Genomic DNA, 16,633 nt, shown 5'->3' on the forward strand with positions numbered 1-16,633 from the left:
AGGGATGGGGGACGATACGCGGTTACAACCGTCGAATAAAAATTCACCAGAACAGTACATGACTGCCATAATAGGCACCTATGGCCGAACTCTCATTTTCCTCGGTCTCTCTGTACCTTGGCATTCCAAACCCGCGGCCGATTCTCCCCCTTCTCATCCCTTCCTTCTCTCTCTTTCTCTCTTTCTTTCTCTCTTTCTCTCTCTCTCCCCCCCTCTCTCCCTCTTTCTCTCCCGCGCTCGCTCGTTCTCTCTCTCTCTCTCTCTCTCTCTCTCTCTGATCGTTTCCCTCGTTTTCTCCGTTTCCATCTCTCTTTCTTTCTCTCTCCCTTCGTCCTTCGGCCTGAATGTGCACCGTGCGCACCCTTCCCGTCGAACCACCCCCCTGTGACGGTACACGGCCATTGTTAATTATCAATATTTCGCGTACACGTAGCGCCGGCAAAAGTCCGGCGCGGCCGATATTGTGCGGACTCTGACGCTGGGGAGTAGTTATTGAAATTGAAACATTCGAGCACACACAGCGCCGTGTTCCCCGGCCTCAACGCATACAGGGCACCGCCGTGTTCACGCGACGTCGCGCGAGCGCGCACAGTCGGCCTTCCGTCCGTCGGCTATTTGCATTGCGTGCTCTCTCGACAAAATGAATTCTTGCCAGTAAATAAACGTGTAGATTTTACAACAGTTAATCAAGCAGCGGGCTGCTCCTGTAGTGGGCCTGTATTCGCGCTACTTCCGCGTCTCCCGTTCGAGTACGATTACATGGCATGTATGTACGTATTTAGGCAGAGTGTCCTAGAAATCATACACTTCCATATGTCATAAAAATCAAATTAAAGATCATACTAACTCGCTCGATATCAACAGTAGATATATCAATTTGTGGATCATTATTCGTATCTATAGAGAATTAATGGATTTTCTAACAAAGTAAATGTTGAAAACAGAAATGGATAAAAGGAAATAACAAGATCTTTTCCCTCAATACGTTTCAAATTGTCAATACTTCAAATTTATCTTAATATTTAATTATCAAAGTACCAATATCGAAGAAATTGAAAGGCATGTTATTAAGATTTTTTATTGAATATAATATCGCGTATTTTCCAAGTAAGATGCTTTCTGTTTCGCGCTGGATCAACATATTTTTACTTTTAGGGAACTGTTGATTGTTACATTTTTTATTTATACAACCTCTCATATGTCAGGTTATGGACCCATGAGTCCTCATCCAGGATACGGGATGACTGGCGTTCAACCCGAATATCCCGGAAACACGTACACCCCTTACCCAACTGCAGGTTATAACTGCGGTGGAACTTATCCAGGTGGTCCAGTGACTTCCGGTTATCAGATTCCAGCGGGTTATACTCCAGCACCATGCTACAGTATGCCGCCCCCACAGCATACGGTCGGACCCCTCGATAAACCATCTGGCAAGGACGACAGGTAGGATATCTCTTTTATTCCTTTTGAATGGAATATCGCGATTGTGAGCAATCCGGTTCACAGCAAATTTTTATTTATGTACTGTAAATGTGAGTTTACGTTTGTCGGTAAAATACAAATCGTTATTTTAAATTAAACATTTGAAAGAGTAAAAAATTTTATTTAAAGATTTTAAGTTTGTTTGATTAAGAATACATTCATTAAATCTATCGGATTGGCCGATATTTTCATTGCGTATTTAGCATTTCATGTTTTTTTCTTTAATGAAATTTGTTCTTCCACTGTATTCAACATATTATTTTGATGAAACTTAAAACCAAATAGTCATCCATTTGTGACGCTGGATACGCGATGAGAATCCAAATCGTTGTTTAGCGTGAGGTAGCACTATTAGAGAATACGTCCACACGTCGTGCAGGCGAGCATCGCGAGTTCTCGCCTTGGTACTTACTTGCCTTGCGGAAAGGATCGCACGAATCCTTCACGCGATAGATTCGTGGCCGAAGCTTGAAAAGGCGTGGAGACAGTGGCGGTGGCGACGACGACGGCGGCGGCAGCGGCAGCGACTAACATCAGCGACGGAGGGCGAGAGGAAAAGGGGGCAAAACTCGCGCATACCCACCTCCATTTTGTTAATTAAAGTAATTACTCTTCGTACCGAAAGTGCCAACCTTATTCTAATTGACGTGAAGCTCGGCGGTATGGAGAAGGCACGGTTGGGCGTATAAGAAGAGAATGAGGATGAGGCTCGAGTGGAAGGCGCGCGTGCAGGGGAAAGGGGTTGAGAGGGTGTGGAGGCGAGGTAGGATAAGGTTAAAATGGGTAGGTGGGGTATAATCAGTTGCCACCGCACTGGATTATGGGCCGAGACCCGGCGTCATCCTCCCCGCCCGCGCAGTGGCGTGGGTTAGAAACCCAGAACACACCTCCTCGGCTACCTCGAGGCAAAGTTGCCTTTCGTCCCTTTTGTAATTTTACCACGGTCCAAAATTCGGTGCGTCGCGTTCCACGAATCTCACGAATGTCTCCACGATGAATGAAAATGTGAAAATCGGATCGATATTTTATCAGAAGTTTGAGATGACAATATAGACAATATACAGTATTTACATTTGCGCGAAAATGTAATCGTGAATGTACTGTGTATATTGCATAAAGATAAATATTGTATCGGCAAATCTTTACTCAACGTAAAACTGTAAATAATAAAGTTTGAAATAGTTTGAATTTTAAAAAGAGGGAAACTAAATGATTAATTTTTAATTGTCAGTATTGTATTTCATATTTTGTAATTTTCATTTTAGAAATTAAAAACATTTAATAATCTTATTTTAAAAATTACAGTCTTAATCTATTTTATTATATACTTGTAATATTTATTAAATGTTTAATTAATGATAATAGTGAGCACATTTAGTAAATTATGTCCTTTATTGTACAAATTTAACTTGAGAAGTTTATGAAATGAAGATTATGTTCAATGATTTCCTCACGATATTAATCTTTCCACGTTTTACTCCTCCTCCTTCTCATTAATTGTATCTTTATTGAATCGCTATAACGTCGAACATGTACGACCAACTAAAACCTCGGTCAAACCAATCTATATTAGAACTTCAACTTTATTAATAGCAGCAGGCAATATAACTACCTTCGCTACCTAACTATATTATTAGTCTCATTTCTTGGAAACGTTTTTATTAATGCACATCCCAATTCAGATCAACCATCTAAATTTGTGAAAATATCAAATACATAACATCTCGATATAAAAATAAATAAATCTTAATTTTTTCTGGGATAAAGTTTTTTGAAATTCTTGCTTAAGTTTGAAAGTTCCCAAAATCTGTTTACCCCAAAAATTAAGAATGATTAAATTTCCCGAAAGATTCGTTTTATTATAACATAATCATTTTCATATTTGCTTATCAATAATCGTACGCCATAACATTGGGCATTCATAAAAATATGTAAAAGCAACGTAAATATGCATATGAACTATTTCATTAAAAAATTAATATATAGACAAAGTTTTTAATAAAAATTACAATAAAATTCAATAACTTGATGCTAATAACATCTAAGACAGTATAGTGTTCAGGACCCACATCAGCAGAGACTGTAAAAACGCGAAGATAGATAGATAGTCCGACAGCGTGCTTGAATTGCACTTAAGTCGGCATCCATCGGCTTTCGGTTGCTCGGCAATATCGCGGCCACTCAAGGGCCATCGAGGCTTTCTCATTGTCGACGACGACTTGCCTATCTACGAAGCTACGATGAGATCGGAAGCAAGAGCGAGATGCTCACCCTCTGATTTGCTGTGGCCGGCGCATATGTTCTTTCGGCCCGCTTCTCTGCCTTCTCCTTCGTCTCCTCTCGACCCTTTTTCCTGCTTTTCGACGTTTTTTCATATCACGCTATCACGTCGCACATTGCGCTTCACAGAAAAGTTACAAAACGTAATATAACTTTGCGAGACCCTATAACTGTAAACTATATACATTCGCATTCGCGTCTGGAAAGGCGATTTACGATTGTCGCTCATGTTAGGTGTAGAGTGCATTAAATTACGCAGTCTGCTCAAGTGCTTTTTGCAAATAAAAGCCACCTACAATTTTAGTCGTTATACCCTTAAGGCTCGGTTCAATTCATGCTCACAACGCTTTGTTTATAAAACGTTAAACAAGACCAAATAATGCTGTTTATCCAAACAAAATTAAATGAGCATTATTTGAGTGAATAGAACTGCAGCCTAAATGAGCAGTATCACGAAAAGAAGCGAATAATTTAAGGGAAATATCATTTTAGTCCCTACACTCGAATAGTGACAATTAAAGAGTTATCCACACAGCACACTTTATCCAAAGGACGTCCTGAGAACATTCTTAGGATGTCTTTTAGATATTTATAGGATGTCTATAGGACGTCCGTTGGAGAGCTGTATAGGTACCTATTGATAATTCCATAAGCAAACTAGGGATTCTCGATTTGATGGTTAATATTATTCGGTGCAGTATGAGTGTGAGGAGATACTCGTTGAATTTCCCACCTCGGCCCACCCCTCGTGGTCGCGATGGCAAGGAGCTGATACAGTGCCCCACGTCGTCCTGTGATGGCATGGGTCATGTCTCAGGGAACTACGCTACCCACAGAAGGCAAGGCAGCATCGACATTTACACCAAGCCTTTGACGTGAACGCTCGATTATGTATATATCGATATGGCGATGCAGCACGCACGCAAGCACGCTACATACATACATACATACATTTAAATTTGTCCTCTTTAGTCCCTCAATAATGCCTCAATAGATATTTTCATTCAAAAATGGTAGATGACAGTATATATCCTGAAACACATACACACACACACATATATATATATATAACAAATAACATTATGTAAATTGCGAATTACATATATATGGATGGTTTTTGCATCAATGCATATTGGTGGTCCGTGGTGTAGTTGCTTTTTAAGTGTGTTGCGATACGAAACATACGTCTAGAAACTTTATTTTCTCTTAGTTAAGCGGTTGAGTTGTACACTTGGTCAATATTATGTTGCCATATATATCTATATATGACATACGTGTGAATATCCAGTGGTACTAGAGCTACCTTGCATAAGTATACATATATAATATATATACACAATATATAGTTTTTATTTTTGTTATACAGTTTACTCGCTCTTTCTCTCTTCTCCTCTTTCCTTTTTTTTTGTTTCATACTCTACGTCATATTATGCGATACCAAAGGTGTGTAGATGAGCCTCGTAATTGAATGAATTTTTTTTCTTTTTTTTTCCTCGCTGTTTTTACCCGACCCCTACGAAAAGGGATGGCAAAATCAAAGTTCGGCGTTGCGGAAGAATCGGCATTGCACAGGACTCGCTTTCGATCGCGAGACTCATTCGTTTTCGTACGCATACGTAGTAATTAATTTACTGACTACCCGTCCGTTGAAAGCCGCTTTCGCCAGCCTCGAGTGGGCAGCTTTGTAGCGAACTGTTGTCGATGACCATGTCATAGCAGAAACGTAACGATCAAGAAAACCCACGAAGCGGTGAAAATATCGCTTCGCGATGCACCTCGTGTGCAAAGTCAAATTGGCAATTGGCGAGTTTCATTGGGGTCAGGTGTGAGTGTGCTCCCTGCTCTCCCTTTCGATGTTCTTAGAGTAAGACCGATGACGGATCAACGCGACTATGAAGCGCGATTGATCTTACGAGCGACACCTCATAAGTGATCCAACTGGAACACGGCGTTGCCATTTGCATGCTACCAAATACGATCCGTTGTCCGCCCGCATCGATCATAATCCGCACGACATTTGAGGGTGTCCCTGGAGCGTAAGACTCGGGCTACGATCGTTGGCGTGCACGATCGGTGCTCGAGCAAGAGATGCGAGTCTTAGGTCTCCCTTTCCCTCAATGTCTTCGTTCGAACTGGACGCAAGGCAAGTCGTCCGAAACTAAATCGTATTGAAGCCAGTGCCGATACGCACCGATCTCGGTGAGCCAACGTCTCTTGCTCTTCGATGAATACATAATACATTTAGATCTTAGCGGCGATTAATTAATGAATAATAATATTTTAACTTCGGTGACGTGTTGTGTCACCCGTCGTGCGATACGTAGATGATTTCGATCGTTTCAGCGAACGAGATGTTCGGATACTCATCGAGATCTAATTTTTGAGATGTTGATCGTCCTTTAAATAGAACAGCCTTAGATCATGTGAGTACTCACGACATCGTGGCAACGTCGCGTAAATTGCATGCGATGTGTTGCTGAAGCGATGGTTGGACGTTTCTGAGGTGTGCGTTCGTGTGACGAAAGCCATGAAGATTACCGCGTTGCGCAATTTTATCAAGCATCGTAGCATGATGATAAATTTTTCAAAGTTTTTCACAATTTCTTGTATCTTCCTAGAACACGCAGCGCGCGGTCTTCATAGCGTTTTCGCAACGCCTTGAAATAGAAGAGAGTCTTCTTTCCTTTGCAGCCTTTCCGGATGTCCACGAGCTGATCGTTCGCAAATCCAGGCGCATTCCCAGGAGCTCAAGTGTCCTACGCCAGGATGCGATGGTTCTGGACATGTCACGGGAAATTACTCGTCACACAGAAGTTTGTCCGGTTGTCCACGGGCCAACAAGCCAAAGAGTAAACCGCGAGATGGTCAAGATTCTGAGCCCCTGAGGTCAGTTGGCGCGAATACTATTAATTATGCGCTCTATATTCTGACTGCACTTTCTGTACACGCGATTACTAACACGGGTTGGCACTGTTTCCTAGTCCTCATTCATTCAAGGGCGTTAAATTTTAAAGGGTGGCAGTTTATTTTTAAAAATCTTAAAAGTAAAATTTGTTATAACTTATTATTTAATTTGTGTTTGCCTCAAAATGACACTGTTTTAGGGCGTTTCGCTATAGTGCTATGGCTTTTCTGTCCTTTGAAAGTTTAATTGTACAGAATGTCCGTAACTAATAGTGCTTACTTTTAATGAACAGTACCAATCGTTGACTGTATACTAACGAAAGAACTATATTATCGACTAAATTTTTCGAAAGATTAATTATGCAAGATGTATTTAATGTATTTAACGTTAAACATAACATACACATATTATTGTTTGTAATGATATTTAAATATAATTTATTTAACAAAATGAAATTTAAACACAAACTATTTTGATTTGAAAAAAAAATTATTTTTTTTTAATTATTCAGTTTGCATCCAGTATTGAAAAAAGTAATAGATTTAAGTTAATACAACGCAAAGGAGGTCCGAAAAGAGTGGGGGGGGGGCTATCACGAGTTTGTAGGATTTGGTTTCACGACGAGATTACATCTCGCAAGTTCCGCAATTTGAGGGTGCGGCGGTAATCGCGATCTCAATTTGCGTTTTCGTCGCGTTCGCACGTTGCACGTAGCAGCTAACGCAGGTATCTTCTCGACCGCATTGCACGTACCGCGAGGCTGCCGGATGAGACCCGAGAAAGGGGAAATCCCGTCCCCCTTTCCCGTAACCGCATCCTAACTCCCTTTGCCCGAGTTACACCCCGCGCAAAAGCGAAGACGCTGACTAATAACTGGCGGTTTCCGCTCGTTTCACGCTCGCTCTGTGCGGATGGATTATGTGGTGTTGGTGACGGTGGCGTTGGCATTTTGGACTACAGATGTCCAATCCCGGGTTGCGACGGGTCCGGCCATGCCACCGGCAAATTCTTGTCGCACCGCAGGTAAGGCTCGTAAGGAACTTTCAGGCAACATAGATCTTGCTTTAGGATAATCGTATGCTGTTTTCTGTTTTTTTTTCTATGTTTATACAATGGGGGGACAAACTTATAATATAATCGAAGGGTAATTCCTTGCAAAATAAATCGAAAGTGCAAAATAAACTTTTTCCGTCCGAAACTTATTTTTCGAGAAAATCAAGTTTAATTTTTAGAAAATCTTCAGATATTAGCACAAAAAATTATTGCAACTTTTGAAGAAGTAAGAAAACTCATAGGGGGCCGTCCATCCATATATTACGTAAGCATAATTGGGGGAGGAGAGAAATCAGACAAATTCTTACGAATGCTTACATAGGGGAGGAGGGGGTCGCATATATTCTTACGTAAGACTCTTGTCTGAAATTTTTTCAATTATATCGTTCGTATAATAATATTGAAAGAATCGTGTAACCGCCTTGAAAATTTTTTTAGTCTTGGATATCGAACGTGTGCAAAAATTTTATGTAATTATAGGGGGGGGGGGGGGGCTCCGAAACTTTTACCCTGGCTTTTTCATATTTTTTTAAATGGGATAAAATTTAAAAAATTATTATTTAATATTTAAATTTATTATTTTATGAAAAAGTTATGCTTGGCTTGTACTAAGGCTGTGTTTGCTTTGGGCAGTATGTAATATATGTATAATTTATCATATAGAGGTTTTATTAAAGATTTGGTTATATACATATATTGGTTGAAAAAAATTTATCAGTTGCAAGATACGTTAAATACATGAATCAATTTTATTTTCTCTCAATTGTATTAATGTTAATATTAAAAAAATCTGGTTTTAAGTAAAATATTTAAGTAAAATGTGAATAAATATATCTATATATAACTTTATGAAGACTGAATAAAGGTTGTTAATAAAAATTACATTCTAGAAATGTTATTTTTGAATACCGCCATTTAAAACAGAAAACCCCTTCATCTTCATCTTTGTTCTTTTTTCTTTTTTTTTTTAGAAAGTATACTCCTTTTGCCAATCAACTCTTTTCGTGCGGTCGAGAATTGGTAACCCTAGTAGGGAGACATTGATCAGAGTCCATAAGTCCATAATTTAACGAGTACAATTTTGCTTATAGCAGCCGGGACATTTTCAGTAATTTTTCTCTTAATAAAATTAATAAAATTTAATTATTTGTCACATGTGTTCTTTAATCCTGCTTCCTAAATTCGTATAGACGTTATGTGAACATGATAATGTTTATAGTGTCTCACAAACCATGTCTTCATTAAGTGCATGTGTACTCTCTAAATTCTTTGGAATGGAATCTCACTCTAAAAAGTGAAAATTGAATTAATCTTAAAAAAGAGTGGCTCAATTTTCAATCTTTAAGAGTGAGATTTCACTCTTTAGAGTGACAATTTATTCTAAAAGTTTAAAAATACTTAATATGATTTTTAAACTTGATTTTCTCAGAAACACAAAACCTCGGACAAAACAGTTTATTGGGTACTTTTAATTTATTTTTGTATAAAGAATCATTCTCTATCAGGTTGTACTGTAGGTTTGTCCCCTGTAATTATCTCATTTGTCAAATTGCGACGATTAAATGCTTGTAGTAACATTAGCTTCTGTACAGATCACAAAACTAACTGTTGAAGTTCTAAATACTTGTAATCTATTAAAAATATTATTGATATTATTTGATTTGCGTTGCGATTTCTATAATTTGATAATAAATTGGGTTAATAAATTAGCGTAACTTAAGTATGAAATGTTTTAATCTGCTGTGGTTAAATTGCTGTTTATTTATTAAAGAAAGATTGAGTTGATAATATACAATCTATTTTAATGATGTTTGCGATTATAGTTCTTGAAATCGATGAGTCTTTATTCATCCATAATGTGTATACGTCTCCTATATTATACATCTTCATTTTCTTATTGCAGTGCATCTGGGTGCCCAATCGCAAACAGGAATAAGATGCGAGTGTTGGAGTCTGGCGGGACGGTCGAGCAGCACAAGGCGGCCGTGGCTGCCGCGACAGCCATGAAGTTCGAAGGTGTCAATTGCCCCACACCTGGATGCGATGGACTCGGTCACATAAACGGCTCCTTCCACAGTCACAGGTCTTTATCGGGCTGCCCGATAGCCAGCCATGCCGTGAAGAAACCGAAACCGGAGGACAATATGAGCATGTACAGCAGAGGAATCACCGGTGAGGATCGAGTTGCCTGTGATGTCGCCTCCGGCTGTCAATACTTAACGATCGAAGAATAATGTTGTCAGAGTTACGCTGTGCGTGAGACCAATCGTTACGAAGAAGAATAATGATCGAATTTTGTCCAAAGAGTATTCGTAAAAAAATTCTCCTCGCGTGCAGCTGTCAAAATTGAAACCGCGAGATGCGTTTTTTTATCAAAACGCGCGGAAGAAAGAGAGAGAGAGAGAGAGAGAGAGAGAGAGAGAAGAGAGAGAGAGAGAGAGAAAGGAAATGCTACGAAGTAGATAAGACAGTTTAAGTTCGCTCTCTGTTCTTTTCTATGCTTGCGCATCGTGCTCGTTCAGGATTTATCATCATTTATTTCTTTTACTTCAGAGTTGATATATGAAAAAAATATTGATAAATTGATCGACGCCTAGACGAGCACGATGCTAAAACATACGGAATTATGTATCTTCCTTTGTAAACTTGTGCATATCAAACCTTGTACTTAATCCCATGCTATGCCATACTCTGCTCTTCACGCAATGATGTGCTGTCATACCAATAAGAATAATCTCCTTCCCTATCCTTCCGTTTTTCTCTTGTCATCAAAGAATTCGTTTTCTTTTATTTTTCCTTTTTAAATATTTCTTTTCCCGTTTCGACCCCTTTCTTTTTCTCAGTAATAAATGTTTCAGGTTTGCGAACAAATATCGCAACTGATTAGATACGAAACGGTGAAAGGATGCCACAAATAGCTTATAAAAGAGAAAAAAAGAAGAAACAGAAGCAACAGAATTGAATATGATGGCGTTAATTTACATCTCATTTTTTTTTCCTCCCTTTCGATTCGGTCCCGCGCAGGAACCTCTTCCTTCGTTATGTACAAGACAGAAATGTAAAATCGAAAAAAAAAACAAACAACCGTATGTCTTAATGATGGAAAATAATATATTCTGATTTATTCTGGGATCAGCTCCTTTCATGTTGAGCTTGGAGCACGGTTACTTTTGAAGGTAAGGGACTGACGTATTCGCCACTTGTTTCCTATGTGTTTTCGATGTTACATTACAGAATTTCCACACACCAGTATTTTTACTTTTACGTGACGACGTCCGAGTGTTGGCAATATCTGTGAATCGTACGTTTGGCACATTAAGCAACCGTAAGCTTCTTTCTGCTCATTCACGTGCGACAAAATGTCGCGCCGCGTACCGACGCCAGCACTCGGTGTCCTCCGTTTTTTTTTTCTTCTATCTGGTATGATGGCACCTCACGCTAATTACCCTCGAAACACCCCGATATTGTCCCGACCATTTCCACGGCACTCCTGTCAGGTTCGTGCGTCTCTTACCGAGTCGGAGCACACGCTTGATCGAATGAGCCTCAAAGTGTCTCTCGCTTTTCTGCCGAGATGCGTTTATCACTTTGGCACGAACCGTACGCAGAAGAAACCGTACCGTCCCATTATCTCGAGATAAGCTATATAATGCAGTGACTTGGGACGAGCGAAGTGAGAGAAAAAAATAATATATTACAGTAGAGAATCATCGAAAATTATTTTATTCAGATCTGCATAATTGCGACGTTTCACTAAACCGCTTCGCCTGAGTCGCTGCCTGAACCGATCCTTAACGTAAATTTTAAATGCTCGCTATATTTCCACTTGTACCGCATAAAATCCCATAAATCCTTGTTCGGATTTTTCGATCTAACGCTTTCCGATCGTGAATGAAAAAAAGAAAAGAAAAGAAAAAAAATTAAGATCCGTCAAAACGCTTGTATTTAAATTCGTACGAACTTCCGTCGGAAATTCAAGTTGTAACAGTTTCCAGTAGTTTTTCCATTTGTTACATATCACATATTAGGGCCGCATTTCGCATTAAGACGAAAGGGCGTACGAATCGCGCCGTGCACGCTTGATTGCGGGTGAAACTGACTCGCTGGAAATCGGGAAATATATGATATAATCTCTCTTTCGACCGTATAACGAGCATTCGATCAAACTGGACCGTGTCTGTCCTGTCTCCAGGGTTGGAAGCCGGTGGTCCGGCTCACGGAGGTGCGGTAGGCACGGGTCAGGGTAACTCGAGCGGTAGCGGGACCGCCGGTGTCCAGAGCGAGGATCTCTACACACTGGAGGCTGAAATCACCGAGCTCCAGAGAGAGAACGCCCGGGTCGAGTCGCAGGTCTTGCGCTTGCGCTCGGATATCACCGCCATGGAGAATCAGCTCAAGCAGGGAGAAAAGGTCAGTATTTGCTCAGTCGGTAGTATACCGTGTGCCGAATAATTAAATAACAAACAATTCATGCATATATAAAAATAGAAATTTTGTTATTTTTAGACAGATCTTTGTGCTTCTAAACTAAACGCGTTCGCCTTATCGCGATCGCAAAATCCAATTTCATTTTGAAAGCTAAATTATTACTCAATTCTAATACCATCCTAAGATAATATATTTTATATTGTATGTTATTTAAACAATTTTTTTCATGATATTATTTTATAGAAAATTTATTACATAAAATAATATATTAATAGTGATTAAATTAACTAATTTTTTTTATTAACCGTATGCTGGTATTATATAAGTGAACTAATCGGTGGTTGATCAGTCCTCTAGCAAACAAATTAACGTTATTTGTCGTTAAAATAACGACAAATAATATCAGCTTGTTTGCTAAGCTATTTCGCACATTAAAAAGAATTTGGGAATATTTTATTTTAAATTTTGCGAGAGAGAGAGAGAGAGAGAGAGAGAGAGAGCAGAATAATTTACTAGTTCTATGATGGCTCTGGATGCGTTCCGAGTTACGCATGAAGCGCATGATGCATCATTTGTTCTTGTTGTTGATCATATAATAAAGAACGATAAAATAATACATCATGCGCTTCATGCATAAAATATTCTCGGAACGCACCCACTGTGGTGGTTCTATTGCTTTAGAAACTGGTAGCTCTAAAATAATTTTGTGTATAAGCAAGCACTTTTATTGTAGTTGAATTATTTCTCATTATTTCTTATCAAGCATGAATGAGTATGATTATCGTCGAAATAATGTTTTCACAGACATCTTGCGCGCCTAGACTGACAAAAGCACCCTGTCATTTCTTTTTGCAGGAAACGACAACGATAACTCAGCGTAACAATAATTTGACCGAGTACTATCAGTCGCTACGCGACAACATGATCACTCTGCTGGAGCAAGTGCGAATACCGAACGCCCCGGGCGGACCGCAGGAGAAAATAGGCCATGAGAACTTCGATAGTTACTTGACGAAGTTGCAGACTCTGTGCACCGCCGACGGTTACTGCGCCGACGAGAGCAACCGGCCGATTTACGAGACGGTGAAGACCGCCCTGCAGGACTTCACGGTCCTGCCGACACCCATCTGAGACCATCCTTAAAGATCGACGATCTGGTACTGAGCGTCGCTCTTGGGACTCGCGCGACCAAGCGATCCGGCGTATTCGTGACGCGGATCGCAAGTCGTTCCGCTCTCGTCCACTGGATACGAGTGAACGGAACGGTGCGAGAGAACGGTGCCCAGTTCCCATGAAAATGTAAACACATATAAATCGACACGAGCACGCACGAAAGGGAACTGCACCGATCGTGACTGAGCACCGCGGATCGGCCTATCGACCTAGGAGAAACCCGGCTTCGTGACGCGTGTGACTCATCCGGATGTTGTGGAGGATCCGGCCGTGCGTCACACGTATCTACATGTGTACTTACATCGCTCGCGTGAATTTCGGACTACGTCACTTGGCGACGTCAACCTTGCGATCATTGCACATGCGATCGTCGGGTGACGATTGTCGGTGAAAGTCATCGTGGCCGGTCGAGCGTGCCGACCGGCTCGTAGGCTTGCTTAGGAAACGCTATAACGGCATCTAACCACCGGTATGACGACTCCATCGGGGCAATCGAACTAAACAGACTATTGTTTAGGGGGCGACGTTGGCCCCCGTAGCGATATATCTTTTGTACATAACGATGTTTGCGTCAAGTATCATGATCAATAGCGGCCGCTATCGCCGCTTATGTACATACACAATGGGAGAAATTGCGTTTATATATTATTCGACAGGTTGATGGTTAAGTCGCTCTATAAATCGTGTAAAAATGATTAATTTAGCTGTATATCGGATTCTTGCCACTTAACGCTGTGTAACTGTTATTACCGTTTAAGCGAGGTCAGCGCGCGACTTTACGAGGACGGTGCGTCCATCAATGACGTTTCTCTGCTGAAAACCCAAAAGCTACGTATAAACCAATTTATCGACTAACTATTTACCAGCTAGTCACTATTATTATTATTATTATCATCATCTCATCATTATGATTATTATTATTACTATTATTGTAACTATTACAATCAGCCAGATCGTTTTTAGCGACTAATTCAATCGTCATTATTGCTACCATTACTCTTACTACTGTCGATAAAATATAGTCACGAAGTATACCAACATATTTATATAATATTATCGAATCTATAAGAAAGAAAGTGTGATGCGTGTTGTCCATAGACTGTACATAGTCACAGAGATATACCAATTATTATAAGGACAAAAATCGCTGGCGATAATGAGCTGCGATTTTGGTGGGAACGACGAAAGAGAGAGTGAGAGGGAGGGTGAGACAGTGAGAGAGGGAGGGGGGAAGGAGAAGGAGAGGAAAGGAAAGAATAATGCTCACGAGGTCATGTACGGCCTCTTCATTAACAGCTGTCAATCGTAAGTCCGATGTTCTGTCGAATTTATGCTCGTTCGAGGCGAATAATCAAGTCTCGATCGTTTCATCAAGGACACAAAGAAGGATCGAGCTTCGCGTTCCTTCATGATACGTCGCGACCAATTCGGTCGGAGAATATTCATTCGTATGTTATATAATTTCGGAATGTGTCGCATTCTCTCCCTTGTATATTCGTGATCACCTACGATCGCGTCGTGAGACACGTGTACATTTGTATCGGCGCGGTTATTATTGTTTTCGTTGATATATTGCGTTTCTATTTATTTTATACGTTTGTTTTGCTGCTGGAACGAGGAATGCGAGGAATTTGTAAATATCGAAAGACCGGCTCGAAGTCATAAAAGTCGCCGCTTCTCGATGGAGTTGTATGAGTGTTATTATTACTATAGGACATGCCAGAATTTTGTTTCCGCTGGTTGACCTTTTACACCTACGTGTAAGTCGATCGATCGACATAGATGCAAGAAACTTTTATTATCTTAACAATACAATGCCTGAAAACAAAGTGGAAACATATAATTCAACTATGAATTCATTAAAATATAAATATCATAGATATAATTAAAAGGAAGAATTTGTTAATGAGGCGCTTATAAATCATTATGTATCATACAAATAATGTATGTATTACATTTAATATTAATTATACTGCCAAGAAAAACGTTCTCGATATATCATAAATATGTTTAGATAATTTAATTTTAATATTCTTATTTTCTCTCGTCAAATTATTATCATATATGAATTGAGAATGTCAAGATTATAAAATCATAAGATATGGATCACCGTAAAATAGCAGACATGTCGATCGTACAATCAGTGATTTTGCCAATATAAAGCTGCATTATGTTAAAATTATATTATGTTCGCTACAACTATGTGTATCAGATAATGTATATAAAGAGAAGGGAAAATTAATTGTTTGTCTGAGATGCTGATGAGATGGGAGAAGCCGCGTGCAGAAGAAGTAAATATACTTTAATCAACCACCGTGTAGTGAGAGTAATAACAAATTACAGATAGCGATAGTCGACCGACAATTACGAATAATCTCGACGTTATAATTATTCTTGTCACTATCATTGTCATTATAATTACATCGTCACTGTCGTAAAATATTTCTTTTCTTATTTCGAATTAGCGCAATTGGCATGTAAAAAAAGGAGATAAGAATGAGAGTGAAAAACAGGTAACCCACGATCAACAGTCACTTTTTGACTTTGCAACAGAATACCTAACTTCAGTTCTGTTGTGCGTTGCAATTAATATATTCTGCAATATTCATTATGGTACATCATTATCATCTACTAGTCTTGAGTACTATTGTTATTATTGGTATTATTATTTTATTATTATTATTATTATTACTATCAATTTATTATCACTATTATCGTTACGTTTTCGTCACTATTACGATTATGATTGTTGCCGTTAATAAAAATCTACAGGTATATAAGTTCAATAACATGCTTTAAGTAAGTATAAATGTTACTCCGATTGAATAAAGGGTATTTATCGATGAATACTAATTATTTCTCCTTTCACATTGTATTTATATGAAATATTTTTAATGCCTATTCATAATATTCATAAGAGGCACGATATGTTATATGATTTGCGAGACAGAAGAAGAAAAGCTAATTTAAAAACGGTAGTGGCTCCATCAGAGTTTTATAATTTCATAACTTTATACGCTGATGTTACGTTAAATGAAGATAATATAAGCAAGATAAATAAATAAACGCGATCTTCTACATGATATGACATTTAACAGGAAACAATGATATAAAAGGAGGACACATGAGAACAAGAATACAATAGGAAGAAACTTGCCGTAGAAAAATTTCGTATTTTGTATTTGCATTTTCGATATAAAAAAGTCTTATTTTACAAGCATCGCCATTGCATTCGACAGTGTTGCATAATTATATCTATACGTATGTATATGTATAACAGTATATATCACAATAAAATGGACGTGCGAA

At 39.1% G+C, this 16,633-nt stretch overlaps 1 protein-coding gene across 1 annotated transcript in view; it reads left to right on the forward strand.

The window, feature by feature from the left end:
- The window catches only part of LOC108731721 (uncharacterized), a 324,356-nt gene extending 311,000 nt beyond the window's left edge, over positions 1 to 13,356 (forward strand). The window contains 7 exon segments of the mRNA XM_018462205.1: positions 1,206 to 1,446; positions 4,464 to 4,604; positions 6,457 to 6,651; positions 7,631 to 7,693; positions 9,627 to 9,895; positions 11,916 to 12,133; positions 13,007 to 13,356. Coding sequence (XP_018317707.1) covers positions 1,206 to 1,446; positions 4,464 to 4,604; positions 6,457 to 6,651; positions 7,631 to 7,693; positions 9,627 to 9,895; positions 11,916 to 12,133; positions 13,007 to 13,282 — 1,403 coding nt within the window. The 3' untranslated portion in view covers positions 13,283 to 13,356.
- The last annotated feature ends 3,277 nt before the right edge of the window (positions 13,357 to 16,633 follow it).

The sequence above is a fragment of the Mycetomoellerius zeteki genome, unplaced genomic scaffold (genome assembly GCF_001594055.1).
Source record: "Mycetomoellerius zeteki isolate Tzet28-1 unplaced genomic scaffold, Tzet1.0 scaffold135, whole genome shotgun sequence".
In the NCBI taxonomy this organism is placed as follows: Eukaryota; Metazoa; Arthropoda; class Insecta; order Hymenoptera; family Formicidae; genus Mycetomoellerius; species Mycetomoellerius zeteki.